At 46.7% G+C, this 17986-nt stretch overlaps 1 protein-coding gene across 2 annotated transcripts in view; it reads left to right on the top strand.

Annotated features, from left to right (window-relative positions):
* LOC137332445 (A disintegrin and metalloproteinase with thrombospondin motifs 2-like) overlaps positions 1 to 17986 on the top strand; it is a 205636-nt gene that overhangs the window by 159678 nt on the left and 27972 nt on the right. For both annotated transcript variants that reach the window (XM_067996293.1, XM_067996292.1), the window contains exons 13-14: positions 5950 to 6083; positions 11769 to 11892. In XM_067996293.1, coding sequence (XP_067852394.1) covers positions 5950 to 6083; positions 11769 to 11892 — 258 coding nt within the window. The remainder of the gene's footprint in view (positions 1 to 5949; positions 6084 to 11768; positions 11893 to 17986) is intronic.

Here is a 17986-nt window from a genome sequence, read left to right as displayed (position 1 = left end):
AGAGGAGGGTAGATGAGGGCAATGCAGTTGATGTGCTGTATATAGACTTTCAAAAGGCGTTTGATAAAGTGCCGCCCGGTAGGCTTAGCATCAAGATTGCGGCCCATGGAATAAAGGGGGCAGTAGCAGCATGGATACAGAATTGGCTAAGGGACAGGAAACAGAGAGTAGTGGTGAACGGTTGTTTTTCAGACTGGAGGGAGGTGTACAGTGGTGTTCCCCAAGGGTCAGTGCTGGGACCACTGCTTTTCTTGATATATATTAATGACTTGGACTTGGATGTACAGGGCACAATTTCAAAATTTGCAGATGACATAAAACTTGAAAGGGTAGTAAACAGTGAGGAGGATAGTGATAGACTTCAGAAAGATATAGACAGGCTGGTGGCATGGGCAGACACGTGACAGATAAAATTTAACGCAGAAAAATGCGAAGTGATACATTTCGGTAGGAAGAACGAGGAGAGGCAATATATACTAGAGGGCACAACTCTAAAAGGGGTACAGGAACAGAGAGATCTGGGGGTATATGTGCACGAATCATTGAAGGTGGCAGGGCAGGTTGAGAAAGTGGTTAAAAAAGCAAATGGGATTCTGGGCTTTATAAACAGAGGCATGGAGTACAAAAGTATGGAAGTCATGATGAACCTTTTTAAAACACTGGTTCGGCCACAGTTGGAGTATTGTGTCCAGTTCTGGGCACCACACTTCAGAAAAGATGTGAAGGCCTTAGGGAGGGTGCAGAAGAGACTTACTAGAATGATTCCAGGGATGAGGGACTTTAGTCACGTGGATAGACTGGACAAGCTGGGGTTGTTCTCCTTGGAACAGAGCCGGTTGCACGGAGATTTGATAGAGGTATTCAAAATCATGAAGGGTATAGACAGAGTAGATAGAGAGAAACTGTTCCCATTGGTGGAAAGGTCAAGGACCAGAGGTCATAGAGTTAAGGTGATTGGCAAAAGAACCAAAGGTGACATGAGGAAAAACCTTTTTACACAGCGAGTGGTTAGAATCAAGAGCTATATTTGGTTGGAGTAGGGATAGGGGGGCAAAGTACCAAGAGGGGAGAAATGAAAGGTGGCATGACTGGGTGACAGGAAGGGGAAGGGACAGGAGAGAAGAGCCCAAGATAGGCAAAGAGAGAAAACAAAAGGAAATAGAAATAATAGACTCGAGTCTGGAGCAGCAGCCAAAATACACATACGAATGGACACAGAGGGAACATGGGTTATGTGGGCAATAGAAGAAACATGTCCTGTTCGTAAACAGAGGGCCTTTCCCCTTACTCTAGGTGCCTTGTAGTGGATGAGTCAAAAGTTGTTGCACCTGGTCCTTCACCTGATGAAGGAGCAAAGCTCCGAAAGCTTGTGGTTTCAAATAAAGCTGTTGGACTATAACCTGGTGTTGTGCTACTCCTTACATTTGTCCACCCCAGTCCATCACCGGCATTTCCACATCATATCTGATGAAGCAGCTGTCAGCCCACAGATGCAAAATATCACTGGATCAAGTCTGTCGGTCTATCTCTGAGACTCCGGAGTAGCGCTGTCTGTTTATACTTGCAGGAAAAATAAGCCCAGAACAGAAGGGAGAAATGGGGATCTTCTTGATCTGAAGCCCTTAGCCCATCTTAAAGAAATTGCCCTTCAAATTGTTCATTGGGAGTAGGTGGAGCTCGTTGAAAGGGACCCTGGAGGAGGGTATCCTCTACATTTAGGCAAGTACCCATCATTGCTGTTTTTCTTACTCCCACTAATCTTTCACACATTCAGGCTGTCTGTCAATCACAAACTTAGCATGCACCACAACATCATAGCATAATATGTCTTTGTGAGTCCATAAGTTTCAAGGAGTGTTTTGCTGATATTCTAAGTCTTGTACCTCTTGTGTTTCTGTTTCCCTAGGTCTCCCCACAGAACAGCAGGCCCGGAGGATGCTGACCCTACCACCTTTCAGCACAAAACACCACTCACTCCACACTACCAGCACCAGCACAAGAACATCCACTCCGAGGGAGTCCAAATATACTTAGAACAGGGAGCAGTGGGTGAGACACACAGCATGAGTGAAGAGGAGCTTGAATAGATGGCAACAGAGGAGCAGGAAGGAGCTGGCCGGAGGGTCAGCGCCAGACTATTCTTAGCTGCAGACTTTCTTGATTGGTGCCACCCAGAGCTTGCATGCAAAAGAATGCTGCTTTCTGAGCACCTTCAATTTATGGAGTCATTTGAGAGTGTACAAGGTGTGACAGCTAGTGTGAAGGAATCCACTAGTCATATCTGTGCAGGGAGTTTGGCTGCTTCATAGAACTGCAGTCCATCTTGAAGTGCATGGCATCTCCAAGGTCATTTGCAGCGTAGTCCTGCCTTAGCAGAGGTCCTAAGTACAGCTTTGGGAAACATACTAACCGATGCTTTAGAGACCTTAGTCTCCAATTTCCATGAATCAGGATTTTCTGGACTCATGTTTGGACGCAGATCACATACAAAGTGGCATGAATGGTGGAGGTGTCTGGCAGAGAAATTTAACATACCAGTCACCCTCACCCAGCTGCACCATTTGAATGATCTATGCAGGGCCACAAAGAGGTCAGGCCCAGGCAGCCACCACAGTATCAGACTGGCAATTTCAGGGCAATATTATAACCCAGAAGGTAGAGATAAAGAACCACCTCTATACCAGTGATTTTAGCAGCCAGCAATTTACTTCCCTTTCCCACTAGGGTAACGCTCAGAAGGAGAACCATATTAGGTAGTAGGATATACACACAACATAATTTTTCCCATGATTACGCTTTGGCATATTGGATCACCTGGCCACTGCACTTAGTGGAAAATTGGTCAGAGAGTTTCACACGGTGGTAACGGAGCCTGTCCAATTTTCCATCCATTTGCATTAATGTTTGGAAAATCAGGTGGACTCTGATCCTTCTCACCCAATTTTCCTCTAAGTGCAGCAGCCAGATGATCCAATATGCCCAAGCGCAATAATGGAAACATTTGCTCCACTGTCACAAAGGGGAAGTATTAGGGTAAAGATTCTGGCAGCTCAGCAAGCTCTCTTGAGTAATAAATGATTGACATAGTATTTGGACTTTGTATGCAGATTGGTTGTTCTGACAGATATCAACCAAGGCAGCTTGAAAGGAGCCATGCATAAAAGTTCAAGGCAATAGTGACTTTCACTGCTACAGGCAGAGCTGTGCCAGTTGGTGATGAAGTTTACAGATTGGACTGTAGGAGATGGCAATTATACTGGTGAAGTATAAGCAGCAAAGGCAGATCTCCTTAGATCTGTCCAAGTAACTCTGGAAGGGTCTATAGATCTGCCTTTTTGGGTAACACCAAGTTGGATCATTCCACCTCTGATGCAGGTGCACCTGCCTCTGCACATTGACTTCAGTGGCAATAAAAAATCTGGAGAGATGTAAAACAGGCTTCCAATTTGCTATTATCCGTTGTACACTATCGCACAAATTAAAATCTATCCCAATATCTCCTAATGGCTGGTGGTGAAAAATGAAAGAAATTAAAACAATGCAAAAAGCAAAAATTAAGTGCAAAATGGCCTAAGAAAACCATGTACTAAACAAAATGCAGCACAAGCAAACCAAAAAGCCATAAAAGCACTGGCTCATTCTCTCATTCTCGCTCCCAAACACGCTAAACACAGCTTTAAGAAACAAACTGTCAATGGCCAGAAAGTGAGTTTGCAAATGTGCCCATTTAAAAGGGGCCTTCTTGAATTACATCATATTTCTGGAGTAGAGAATGCAAAATGCAGGGAACATAGGGAGTCCTACCCTAATCAGCATGATTTTTACATCCTTAATGATGGCTGCACTTTGCTGCAGTGTGAGCTTGCTGTGAACTCAGTGCAGCCTGGCTGGGGAAGAAAACAGGCAGAGCTATCCTACTGCACACCAGGCGCTAATACTTCCTCCCCAAATTTCTTGCCTCCACCCCCCCCCCCCCCCCACCCCACCCACTCCCATGCCAGATGCGCTTGTACACTACAGGCACAGTAACAGATAATTTACCTTTAGGTGTTTTAGAATTGTACTCTTTTAGTAGCATGTACTTCCTGTCATTTGATGAGAAACACAGAAATAAAGTATATTCACAGTTACAATTTAAAGCAGATGTTAGAACATTCTGTCACCATGGAAATTGATCACTTTACATTTTATACTGCTTGGCTATAGTCAAGTTGACTTAACGAGGTGCAATGTACTGAGGCTCCACAACTGTAAACTTTAAAAAAAAATCTGTCTTAAGCACAGCAGAAATAAAGGATGAGGGAATATATGAAAGGCTTCTTTCTAGACAAAGCTCCTGGTGAGGCCCTTGGGGAGTTGGATCTGGGGTGGAAAAGAACTTCCACCCACCCACTGATCTTGTTTCTGACCCCATGGGAAAGACATTGGACATCGATGCACCCATTTATCAAGCGTGAACTAGGTAAAATGGGGTCCAAAATTGGGTTGTGGTCTTCCGTGCCCAAGTGACCCCGGAAATGGGCTGGTTAAACATAGATGAGGTCCCAGTGCAGAATTTGGTGCGGGCCTCTCGTTGGCACGGACCGGAGCAATTGCTCCACTGATTTGCCTCTGTTTCGGGCACACGTCCAATTTCTCTCCCTGTGTACTGGGCCATTTCCGCATAACTGACATGTCCCCCGGGCAGAGTGGGGCAATAGAAGGAATTTTGCTGCAGCACGCACCCACCCACAGAACTCAGGTAATAGCTCTGAATTTCAAAAAATGTCCTCCTCTTCCTTCTTTTGCCAAATTCATACGCTGTAATACGCCTACCCATTTTTGGGCACATGTATTGTAGACTCACCCCTGGAAATCCCAGAATGTCCAATGAAGCCAGAAAGAATTGAGATCCTTTTGGATCTGGGTTCTGCCCCAAATTCCCAAGAAAAAAATTACAATGAAACCACACTCTCTGGCCCCCTACAATTTCAGGGCCACAATATTTGTATTCCACTGAAAATGTAATCAAGTCCCGGCCAGTGTGAAAATGCCAAAAATTATATGAGAAGAACAGCAGACATGCTAGTGTTAAACTATCACAGCAACCTTCCTGCTTAACTATCCAGCAGAACAACTAGGAACAGATTTTCCTTCGTTTTTCCTCCCTTTTTGGACTGGATAGGAGCGGGAATTGTGCTTCACTACAACTTCTGGGATGTTCTGCGCAAATGACAATGGACATTGAACACACCCGAGGGCATATGTAAACTATAGGTTAATAAGAGGAAAGCATCATCCGGGGTATATCCTGTCATTAAAGCCTTAGCACCATTTTTGACATTCAGCGTTGCTAAGGATGTGGAGGGGTAGGAAGGTTCCAAAATAAGAGGGCTGCAGTTAATTACATGAAGTAACACAAGAGATTTAAAATATATTTTTTTAAAAAAACATTTCTTCTGCCAGCAGTTTCAGCCATGCTATGCTGCGACAGGAACTGCAGCTATTTTCCTCCCCCAACCAGAGGCGGCCAATCAGCAGCCCCAAAAATACTGCTGGAAGCCTTCCAACCATCTTCAAATGAATCAGGTCCTGGAAGATTTGCTGGGGTCAGAGTGCAAGTAGAAGGCCCGCCCAGCATACATCAAGCCACAAGAAAATCTAGGCCTCAATGTCGTTGGTTTGATGAACCCTAATAGTCATTGACATAAAAGTTTATATTTTTATATATTTTTTGAAATTCTATCTGTAGCATTTCAATTCTCAACTAAGTATTAAGACACTGAAATATTTGTTCATTCCCAACCATTTGATCTCTTCAAAAAAAAGACTAAAATAGGAATTGATCTGCTAGGTCAGCTGAGATGTGCTTACGGTAAGAGAAGAAAATTCAAAGACATTAAGAGCTAAGATTTATTATATCACCAAGAATAATTTAAACTTAATAAAGTAAATATTATCTCCCAACAGCTGAACAGAGGTGCTTCCTCAACTGCGAATCAAAAGAAACCCAGGAAGTTGCCTACACGAAGAGGATGGTACATGATGGAACACGTTGTTCCTACAATGATCACTATGATATTTGTGTTCGAGGTGATTGTGTGGTGAGTGATGGGATCTTTGTGTTAATGTAGAATTAAACAATATAAAGTGGTAGATTATTCTGGGATTCTGCCAAACATGGCAGCATTCCATCTGGTTCAAGACAAGTTCAGTACCTCAAATGGATATTAATATGATAGATACACAGCAATCTTTTAAAGATCATCTTTGATTAAAAGAAATTACTTAAGATAAATATTTTTAAGCTGTTCCATTTTATTATCCGTATGTGTTGTTTACACAAACATTTAATTTAAAAATCACAGGGGATTTCTTCTGTAGCTTTGATCACAGTGAATCGGAGAATCTGCTATTTATACCATGAAATGCACAACTTGTCGTGTAATAACAGTAAAACCACTACCCACTGAAACATGAAGAAAAGTCAGACAGTTTTCAACCAAGAGAATTATATATGTGCTAAAGACTAGTGATGAGGGCCAAAGATATAGGGGGTAGAAATTAGTCTGGGCCCAGTGCAGCCCCCGCCCAAACAGAGAGGCCCGAGGCCGTTCTTAAATTGAGCCTCAGGCCACATCTACATATTGGGGGTGAGCTGTCGGGGCCTATCGCACCTCTACAGGCAGCTCGCCCCACGAGAAAAATTAATTTCGGGTCACCGGCAGCGTCCCTCAGGTGAGTTCCAGGAGGAGGGTTGAATCGGAAAATTGGGGGGCGGGGGATTACACAATTATCAGGACTGCAGAGTCGAGGGGGGTGTGGGGAGGATCATCAGGGCTGCAGAGTCGGGGGAGGGGGGAGGATCGCCAGGACTGCGGAGTTGGGGGGGCGGGTGTGTGGGGCGATCGCCAGGACTGCAAAGTTGGCTGGTTGGGGGGGGGGGGCGGGGGGGGCAGGGGCAATCAACAAGACAGCAGAGACGGTGGGGGAGGGGACGATCACCAGCACTGCGGAGTCGGGGGGAGTGGGGGATCACTATGACCATGGAGTCAGTGGGTGGGGGGGGAGGATCGCCTGGATTGCGGAGTCGCTGGGGTTTGGGGGGGGGGGGGGGCGGAGATCATCGAGAATGCAGAGTCGGGAGGGGCGGAGCCATTGCCAGGTCTGCAGAGTAGGGTGGAGGGGGAGGATCGCTAGGTCTGCAGAGTCGGTGAGGAGGGGGGGGGAGGATCGCCGGGTCTGCAGAGTCGTGGGGGGGGGGCGGATCACCAGGACTGCAGAGTCAGTGGGTGACGGGGGGAGGATCACCAGGACCGCGGAGTCGGTGGGTGACGGGGAGGATCACCAGGACCGCGGAGTCGGTGGGTGACGGGGACGATCACCAGGACCGCGGAGTCGGTGGGTGACGGGGACGATCACCAGGACCGCGGAGTCGGTGGGGGGGAATCACTAAGTCCGCGGAATCGGTGGGTGACGGGGAGGATCACCAGGACCGCGGAGTCGGTGGGGGGGAATCACTAAGTCCGCGGAATCGGTGGGTGACGGGGAGGATCACCAGGACCGCGGAGTCGGTGGGTGACAGGGGGAGGATCACCAGGACCGCGGAGTCGGTGGGTGACGGGGGGAGGATCACCAGGACCGCGGAGTCGGTGGGTGACGGGGAGGATCACCAGGACCGCGGAGTCGGTGGGTGGGGAATCACTAAGTCCGCGGAATCGGTGAGGGGGATCACCAGGACCGGGGAGTCGGTGAGGGGGGGATCACCAGGACCGTGGAGTCGGTGAGGGGGGGATCACCAGGACCGGGGAGTCGGTGAGGGGGGGATCACCAGGACCGTGGAGTCGGTGGGTGATGGGGGGGGAGGATCACCAAGACCGCGGAGTGGGTGGGGGGGATCACCAGGACCATGGAGTCGGATCACCAGGACCGCGGAGTCGGTGGGTGATGGGGGGAGGATCACCAGGACCGCGGAGTCGTTGGGGGGGATCACCAGGACCGCGGAGTCGGTGGGGGGGAATCACCAGGACCGCGGAGTCGGTGGGGGGGATCACCAGGACCGTGGAGTCGGTGGGGGGGATCACCAGGACCGCGGAGTCGGTGGGGGGGATCACCAGGACCGCGGAGTCGGTGGGGGGATCACCAGGACCGTGGAGTCGGTGGGTGATGGGGGGAGGATCACCAGGACCGCGGAGTCGTTGGGGGGGATCACCAGGACCGCGGAGTCGGTGGGTGATGGGGGGAGGATCACCAGGACCGTGGAGTCGGCGGGGGGGTGGGGGGCGCACTCCTACTCCTCCTGGCCCCACCGAAAATGTAATTAAAAGAAAAACGCACAACGCTTACCTTTTGTTGGCAGCCGCAGGGGCAGGCGTGACACCTGCACCTGTCATCGATAACTAATTTTATAAAGGGGTCCTTAAATAGGTGTTAAGCCCCTCATTAACATATTTAAGGGGCCTAACGTATCATTTTGGCGTCCGCCAGGATTGCCTGCACAAATCGGGTGCAGGCCGTCCAACTGCTACATTGGTGTGCTTTGTGCTATGTTACCCCCTAAAAACTGAGGCATCACATACCAATTTCTACCCCTAGATGTCCAGTGTAAGGCTAACATTTTACTGTTGGTGTGTGCTTACTTATAAAGGAAAGGTAGCTGGAGAGCATGAGAGGGAAGAGGGGGCAATGATGGATATTTTGCTTTTATTTTATAATAAATGTATTTATCCATTTTAACATTGTAACCCACATTGTACTGGGGTGTTAGCACTTTTGGACAAGGTAAGGTCAAGGAAGGTCAGTTCTATCAGTTCCAAAAAGCTCTCTGAACGAGTTTCGATTTCAAGATTTATTTTTCCAAACCTTATAATTTGATCTCCTCTATCTGATAGTGCAGGAGTCCACACAACCACACAGAAGCTTCCTTGGTTTATTTTTAAAATGGAAATACTTAGTTCTGCCATGTGCAAATGCAAATGTTTACTGGACAGCTCTAATAGCTCACAGCTAATTCTGTTTTTTTTAATGGGGGCGATAAAAGGGACTCTGACTGTAAGATCTTGTCTATCCAGAACTACTTTTGTGCTATAACTGAAATGCATTACATTTTTTCTTAAGCATTTGGGAATTTAAAGATAATCTAATGGAAATTGGGACTTGGTTCCACAGTTAACAAAACACAAAATGAAGAATTGCCAATATTTCCTTTGGCAAAGGAAAGTCTTACGGTTTGTAATAGTGACTGGCCTTATGGTATAGTACGATGTGGATGAAAGACGATAGAATAGGATGAAACAGTATTGTTAAAACATTGGGCCCGATATTACCATGGCGGCGGGTTCGCGGTGGGGGGTAGATTGGGCGCGTGGGTAACGTGCCCGGTGAAATCAGTCTGCCCCGCGCGCAATAGCAGGCTGATTGGATCCACTTACCTGTTGTTCCGGGTTCCCCGCTGCTGATCTGCGTGGCGGGCAGACAGCGCATGCGCAGTAAGGTCTGTCAGTTGGAGGAGCTCTATTTAAAGGGGCAGTCCTCCACTGACTGATGCTGCAAGAAATAGGAAAAATTACAGCATGGAGCAGCCCAGGGGGAAGGCTGCTCCCAGGTTTAATGATGCCTCACTCCAGGTATTATTGGATGGGGTGAGGAGGAGGGGGAGGACAGAGATCTTCCCCCCGGCGGGTGGGAGGAAGCGGCCTGACTTTGCCACCAAGAAGGCCTGGCTCGAGGTGGCAGAGGAGGTCACCTGCACCACCAACATATCGCGCACCTGCATACAGTGCAGGAGGCGCTGCAATGACCTAAGTAGGTTAGCCAAAGTGAGTACACTTACTCATTCCCCTACACTCCGTCTGCCACATCACCGTCCCCACCCCACATCTCCTTCTGCGCTGCCAACACTACTCTGTCACATCACCCCTCACACTCACTCAAAGCTCATCCTCATCTTACCTGCACTTACTCACCTCGGCAGTACTCATCCCGCCACTACCACTCAACCCAATCCTCATACAATCTCATGGCTCTCTCTCATACTCACCCTCTCATGCATCTCTTTCACTGTTAGCCTCACTCAACCTGCCACTACCTGTGCTGCAGCCACATTGATTTTTTTGAAGTATTGGAAGGTTTTTTTGTATACCTTCAGTTTGCTCCTGGGCTCCTGTCTGCACTGATTCCTCCTCTGTACCTAAGGTGTGGATGGTCTACGACATGAACCTAATGGCAGAGTTTACACCAAAATGGTTACTGGTGGGTTTTATATAGCATCAAATAAATGTGTGCTGTTAACACCCAATTTTCCCAGGTGAACTCATAGGGAGTGAAATTGGTCTCAGTAGCGTGAAACAGGTGATAGTGAATTGGCCGCTTGTTTTAGACCCCGCCTGATTTTATTTTCTATGCAAAAGGAAAGCGGACGGGCTGCCAATTTACGATAGCCCACTTTGCCCAATCGCCCAATTTCACCTCCATAAAGTGAGAAGTGTGTTTAAAAGATCGGTGCTGAATTTACCAACTGAAATCGGCACTAATGGAGCGATAACGGCCTGAAAATGAAGTCGATAGACTTACCGCCCCATTAATACAAACACTCTATCTAACCTTTGCTATTTTTAAAGGGGCCTTCCCGTAAGTGGCCGGAGGGTTGTCTGCTTCAGGGAGTAAGCCTCTTTACCATGCAAATCAGAGTCTTATGACACAGTTAGCACCTGGGACACCCGTGCAGCTTGCCAACGGCATGGAAATGAGGCCCAGGCCTCGAAATGGCTCGGGCTTGAAAGTCAAAATCTACCCCATTGAGTTTTATATGATCTCTCTATTAAGAAAAAAACAGAAATCAGAAACCAATGTCATAGTGTAAATACTTCGGCCAGAAATTTCATCAGGGCTTCTCTTGATCGGCTAATATAACTGTGGCGGCAAATCGGAGGAAAACCCGTTTATGCATGTGGCGATCTTCCATTAAAGTTACGGCAGCCGATCGAAAGAACCTCCTTAGTAAATTTGTGGCCTATGTGTTTATTCTAAAGAACATAAAATGGTATTCTTGAAGCCCCCTACACTCCTGGCAGCTGGCATGTTTAATAATTGAAATTGGGATGGGCTACACAGACACAGAGCTTTTGGTCTTCGCTCCATGTGGACACACTCCATGACGATCCTTATATCTTCCATGAAGATGGTTATAGCTGAGTCTGCCCCTTGTGTGTATAAAACAATGGAAGCAGTAAGCAAAGGAAACTGCTCAATCAAGTTTGAAAATTTTTCTTTCTGAACACAGAACCAATAGAAGCTAGAGGTCGTGCGGGACTTCTGTCATTTGGGTCACGTGGTATTTTGCAATATTTTCCTTGATTTGAGCTTTGCAGTGCATTAGCACAAACTCTCAAATGGTCTTATTCGCACAAAGGTTTGACTGGAAAATTATTCAGCGGTCGTATAGACAGTAATTTTAGTGTGAATGATTAGGGGAATCTTCATGGAGCGTGTCCACTAACCAGCAGAGAATTCAGGTTTGTTAAAGCAGGTTCAGGATCTGTTTTTTATTTTTGAACTTGTCCGTGGGGGCGTTAGAGGAGTCCTTGAATGTGGAATGCATTAGAAAATGATGGCTTAGTTTTAACATCTACTGTTGCCAAATTAATACAGGGATAATTATGTTTGTGCGAGTACCTCTCCTGACATTAATGGCCCTCTTAAATATTAGTGCTTATCTTTATCAAGAACTTGTTAATATTACACATGAATGACCAAAAAATGTTAAAAATAGTGCTATCTTAATGTTTCAGAAAGTGGGCTGTGATAAAGTGCTGGGCTCTGTTAAACAGGAAGACAAATGTGGGGTGTGTGACGGTGATAATTCTCACTGCAAATTGATCAAAGGGACATTTACCAGAGCAGCAAAGAAACCAGGTCAGTATGTTTAATTATTATTTATATCTAAAAAAAAACAGCAAAGATAAAAATGGAACACAGCTTCTCTGGTCGCCTAGTGGATCAAGGCACCATCCAGTAGAGTACTTTTTTTTTCATTCATGCAATGTAGGTGTCGCTGGCAAGGCCAGCATTTATTGCTCATCCCTAATTGCCCTTGAGAAGTTGGTGGTGAGCCGCCTTCTTGAACCACTGCAGTCCGTGTGGTGAAGGTTCTCCCACAGTGCTGTTAGATAGGGAGTTCCATGATTTTGACCCAGCAACCATGAAGGAATGAAGATATATTTCCAAGTCAGGATGGTGTGTGACATGAAGGGGAATGTGCAGGTGGTGGTGTTACCATGTGCCTGCTGCCCTTGTCCTTCTAGGTGTTAGAAGTCGCGGGTTTGGGAGGTGCTGTCGAAGAAGCCTTGGCGAGTTGCTGCAGTGCATCTTGTGGATGGTACACACTGCAGCCACAGTGCGCCGGTGGTGGAGGGAGTGAATGTTTAAGGTAGTGGATGGGGTGCCAATCAAGCAGGCTACTTTGACCTGGATGGTGTTGAGCTTCTTCAGTGTTGTTGGAGCTGCACTCATCCAGGCAAGTGGAGAGTATTCCATCACACTCCTGACTTGTGCCTCGTCGATGGTGGAAAGGCTTTGGGGAGTCAGGAGGTGAGTCACTCGCCGCAGAATACCCAGCCTCTGACCTGCTCTTGTAGCCACAGTATTTATGTGACTGGTCCAGTTAAGTTTCTGGTCAATGGTGATCCCCAGGATGTTGATGGTGGGGGATTCAGCAATGACAATGCTGTTGAATGTCAAGGGGAGGTGGTTAGACTCTCTCTTGTTGGAGATGGTCATTGCCTGGCACTTGTCTGGTGCGAATGTTACTTGCCACTTATTAGCCCAAGCCTGGACGTTGTCCAGGTCTTGCTGCATGCGGGCACGGACTGCTTCATTATCTGAGGGGTTGTGAATGGAGCTGAACACTGTGCAATCATCAGCAAACTTCCCCACTTCTGAACTTACGCTGGAGGGAAGGTCACTGACAGACTAAGTCTCAGTTTCAACACCAATAATTGCTGATTGGGACACTACACATGGCCGCAGCAGCCCTCGGCTAAGGAGGGGACTATCAGCCAAAACTCCCATTCCTGATTACTTTATAGAAGCTTCAATCACTGCCATTGACACTGGAAGTGGTGCTGAGAAGAGAGAGGGACCTGGTCCAGTCTGTCAGCAACCGGACTTGGGTAGGAGCTGGACTAGAAAGTGTAGGCCTGATTTGCACTGATTTTTGTTAGCAAATGCTGACTTGGATCCCAAAATGCTAGCTGCTAGCTTCAAGCTTCAAATACTGACAGTTGCCATTTATGGTGATACGAGATATGCTAAGTATATATTATGTGATATATCATTGATCCCACACTCACAGTGAGGAACTACACCTGAAGGGAGCACGGGTTAAAGACAGGGCTACACTCTGTTGTGCCGAATCTCTATCCCATACTCCCTTCGATCCTGGCTCCCCACTGGGAACGTGGGAACAGTAAATTTAACCTCCAGAACCCATGAATCGTGAGAGTGGGAGATGGACAAGTATATAGTTGCAATCACACAACGGTATAAATTGCTGCAGTAATGTAACAGTTTAAATTGCCCCAGCAAAAATTGGTTAGTGGTCATTTGATAAAAACCATGTTAGAGAAGAAGGACCAAAATTTAGTGTATTCAAATAAAATACATCTTTGTGCTAAGATCTGGGGAAGTTTTTGTGTTGATGTTACATTTGCCCTGAATTTCCTCATTGTCAGTTAAGCCATTGTTGCACCGTAGTTGAGCTGGAAAGTTGCACCATTCACCAACAGAAGAAGTTACACACAAGTTTCCTGCATATGAACAGGTGTAAGTTCTGGTATAAAACAAGCGGAAGCAGCTGAACTTCCAGGCAACTTGAGTGCAATAATGGTGGAACTATTTAAAAGCACTCTGCAGACTCCTGTCGACAGCACAACCCCGAGAGACCGACAGGTAAGGTTGCAGCAAGTGTTTTCTCTCTTAGTTCTGCTCAAATCTCTCCACAGCATCTCTAACCCATTATATCGGCAGCAACATTGCACTGCAGGCTGCATCTGTGCCCAGCGATCATAATATCATAAGGTTTAGAATAGCTATGGAAAAGGACCATTCTCAAGTAAAAATACTCAATTAGAGGAGGGCCAATTTCAGTGGGATGAGAACAGATCTGGCCCGGGTAAATTGGAATCAAAGATTGGCAGACAAAACAGTAATTGAACAGTGAGTGGCCTTTGAAGAGAAGATGGTTCGGGTACAGTCTAAGTACAGTCCCATGAGGGAGAAATGTAGGTCAACTAAAGCCAGAGCTCCCTGGATGACAAAAGAATTAGAGAGTAGGAGGGAAAAAGGGGTGTATGACAGATGTCAGGTTGATAATATGAGTGAGAACCAGGCAGAATATAGAAAGCTCAAAGGGGAAGTGAAAAAGGAAATAAGAGGGGCAAAGAGAGAGTATGAGAATACACTGGCGGCCAACATAAAAGGGAATCCAAAAGTCTTCTACAGGCATATAAATAGTAAACGGGTAGTAAGAGGAGGGGTGGGGCCAATTAGGGACCATAAAAGAGATCTACTCATGAAGGCAGAGGGCATGGCCGAGGTACTAAATGAGTACTTTGCATCTGTCTTTACCAAAGAAGAAGATGCTGCCAGAGTCTCAGTAAAATAAGATATAGTTGAGATACTGGATGGGCTAAAAATTGTAAAGAGGTGCTAGAAAGGCTAGCTGTACTTAAAGTAGATAAGTCACCTGGTCCGGATGGGATGCATCCTAGGTTGCTGAGGGAAATAAGGGTGGAAATTGCAGAGGTACTGGCCATAATCTTCCAAACATCCTTAGATATGGGGATGGTGCCAGAGGACTGGAGAATTGCAAATGTTTTTTGAAAAGGGTGTAAGAATAAACCCAGCAACTATAGGCTAGTCAGTTTATTCTCGCTAATCCGAGACAGAATCAACAGTCACTTGGACGAGTTTGGATTGCTGAGGGAAAGCCAGCACTGATTTGTTAAAGGCAAATCATGTTTAACTAACCTGATAGAGTTTTTTGATGAGGTAACAGAGAGTAGATGAGGCCAATGCAGTTGATGTTGTGTATATGGACTTTCAGAAGACGATTGATAAAGTACCACATGGTAGGCTTGTCATCAAGATTGTGGCCCATGGAATAAAGGGGGCAGTAGCAACATAGATACAGAATTGGCTAAGTAACAGGAAACAGAGAGTAATGGTGAATGGTTGTTTTTCGGACTGGAGAGAGGTGTACAGTGGTGTTCCCCAGGGGGCGGTGCTGGGACCATTGTTTTTCTTGATATATATTAATGACTTGGACTTGGGTATACAGGGCATAATTTCAAAATTTGCAGATGACATGAAACTTGGAAGGTTAGTGCACAGTGAGGAGGATTGTGATAGACTTCAAGAGGAGGACACGTGGCAGATAAAATTTAATGCAGAAAAATGCAATATTTCGGTAGGAAGAACAAGGAGAGGCAATATAAACTAGAGAGCACAATTCCAAAATGGTACAGGAACAGAGAGATCTGGGGGTATATGTGCACAAATCGTTGAAGGTGGCTGGGCAGGTTGAGAAAGCGGTGAAAAATGCATACAGGATCCTGGGCTTTATAAAGAGAGGCATAGAGTACAAAAGTAAGGAAGTCAAGATGAAACTTCATAAAACACTGGTTCGGCCATAACTGGAGTATTGTGTCCAGTTCTGGTCACCACACTTCAGGAAAGATGTGAAGGCCTTAGAGAGGGTGCAGAAGAGATTTACTAGAATTATTCCAGGGATGAGGGACTTTAGTTACGTGGATAGACTAGAGAAGCTGGGGTTGTTCTCCTTGGAACAGAGACGGTTGTGAGAAGATTTGATAGAGGTATTTAAAATCATGAAGTGTCTGGACAGAGTAGATAGAGAGAAACTGTTCCCATTGGCAGAAGGGTCACGAACCAGAGGACATAGATTTAAGGTGATTGGCAAAAGAACCACAGTGAGTGGTTAGGATCTGGAATGCACTGCCTGAGGGGGTGGTGGAGGCAGATTAAATCATGGCTTTCAAAAGGGAATTGGATAAGTACTTGAAAGTAAAAAATTTGCAGGGCTACGGTTATAGGGCACGGGAGTGGGACTGGCTGGATTGCTCTTGCATAAAGCCAGCACAGACTCAATGGACCAAATGGCCTTCTCCCGTGCTGTAACCTTTCTATGATTCTAATGGACAACAATGCAGAAGAGGTGGGTGAAGAACAGTGAAGTTTACTACGGAGCACCTTGATGTCCTCTTGCAAGAGGTTGAAGTGAGGAGACACATGTTCCTGAGACTGCCCTTCATCAAGCCTGGTAGCACAGTGAGCCATGCTGTCTGGAGGGAGGTGTCACTGGCACTGTCCGCCAACTCCCTCACTCCCATGTGAGCAGAGAAGTACAGGAAAAAAATTCAATGATCTCACCAGATCTGGCAAGGTAAGGCACTCAGAATGGTTTTCTTTCTTCCTTGCCCACCCTGGGCACCACCACACTCTTCACTCTCTTAAAGCAACATGCACACTACTAACCCTTCACACTGCGCTCTGGTTAACGCCATCAACTAACTCTCCAGCCTACACTATGGCTACATACCTCTCCCAATACACAAAAATTGCCTTTCACAACCCCCAAAACACCATACCCTTATTTTCTTATGTCGTTGCAGGAGAAATTGGCACACAGCTCCAGACAGAAGCAGGCCACTGGAGGGGGCACCCAACACTGTACCCCCTCACCACCCCCATGAAAAGACGGTCATGGTCTTCATGGGGACATACTCGTCGTAGCTGTGCCAGAGGCAGAAGCCGGCATCATCTTGGCAGGTCCAGGTGGGTAACTCAGCACCTGCAGTATCAACCTGCCAACCCTAACTGCTTACACACACATACAACCTTCCACCCACTTCACAGAAATACCGATGAAGCAAAAACCACCCAATGGAGTCTCTCCTTAACAATTCAGTCAAATAGATGGATGTCATACTCACTATTCTGCCTCTAAATCCAAATAGTCCCTATCATTAAGTAAGCAAGCAAAGCGAAGCATCGTAACATTGCCATTGTCTCCTTCATGCCGAGGGCGGTCAAGCTCATTCCTTCTCAACATCTTTCCTGCAGATCCACCACAGCCATGGCAGCCGCAGGAAGAGGAGGAGGAAGAGGACCTGCGCTCATCTTTTGGCCTAATGTTACATCAGGAGGAGGAGGTGGACAAGAAGCAATGACAAAGGGGAGAACCAAGCCATCCCGGCTTGTCCACCTCTGGCCAAAACCCCTCCCTCAGATTACCACCTTCATCACTGGCTTCCTCTTACAGACTCCAGCTCAGGGACATTCACCCCAGGGATTTAGATACTGATAGTGAAGAATTGCCTTTGGGTGACTTACTAAGCACGGGGGAATCGGAGGAGCGGGAGGTGGACGAAGTTGTGTCATCTTCCCCGAGGAGGTGGAGGAGAAGGCAGCCAACTACTTCAGAGTTGTGGGATCCAGAACCCACGGGCACTTACCTGAAAAGAAGGATGTTCAAGGAATGTTGAACCTACAGGCAGGCTCTGAGGACAATCTCCTAGGATATGCGGCAATTGGGCAGGTGTGACTGTCGAGTCTACAGGGTGAAATACGTCTTGGACAGTAGTGCAAAACTGGTAATAGCGAATCGGCAACCAGATTTACACTCCGTCAGATTTTGGAAAAGAAAATCGGGCAGAATGTAAAACAGGCTCCCGATTCACAATAGTTTTGCACTACTGCCCAAGATTAATTTCATGCCCTGCACTCTCCTTTGCGGCAACATCTCAAAAGGTTTCTCTTCCTTTTGGGCAACAATTTGGCAAGTTGCAGCTGCATTGACATCAGCAACAGAGCCTCAGATGATGAGATCATCAGGAATCATGGAAGAACAAACTGTAGCTCTGGAGGCAATTGGAGACACTCTGGAGCACAGCATTGATCGCAGCTTCCAGTCCGTGACCACTGCTAT

The sequence above is a fragment of the Heptranchias perlo genome, chromosome 14 (genome assembly GCF_035084215.1).
Source record: "Heptranchias perlo isolate sHepPer1 chromosome 14, sHepPer1.hap1, whole genome shotgun sequence".
Classification (NCBI taxonomy): Eukaryota; Metazoa; Chordata; class Chondrichthyes; order Hexanchiformes; family Hexanchidae; genus Heptranchias; species Heptranchias perlo.
The sequence above is the reverse complement of the archived record's forward strand: the minus strand, read 5'-3'. Positions and strand labels throughout refer to the sequence as shown.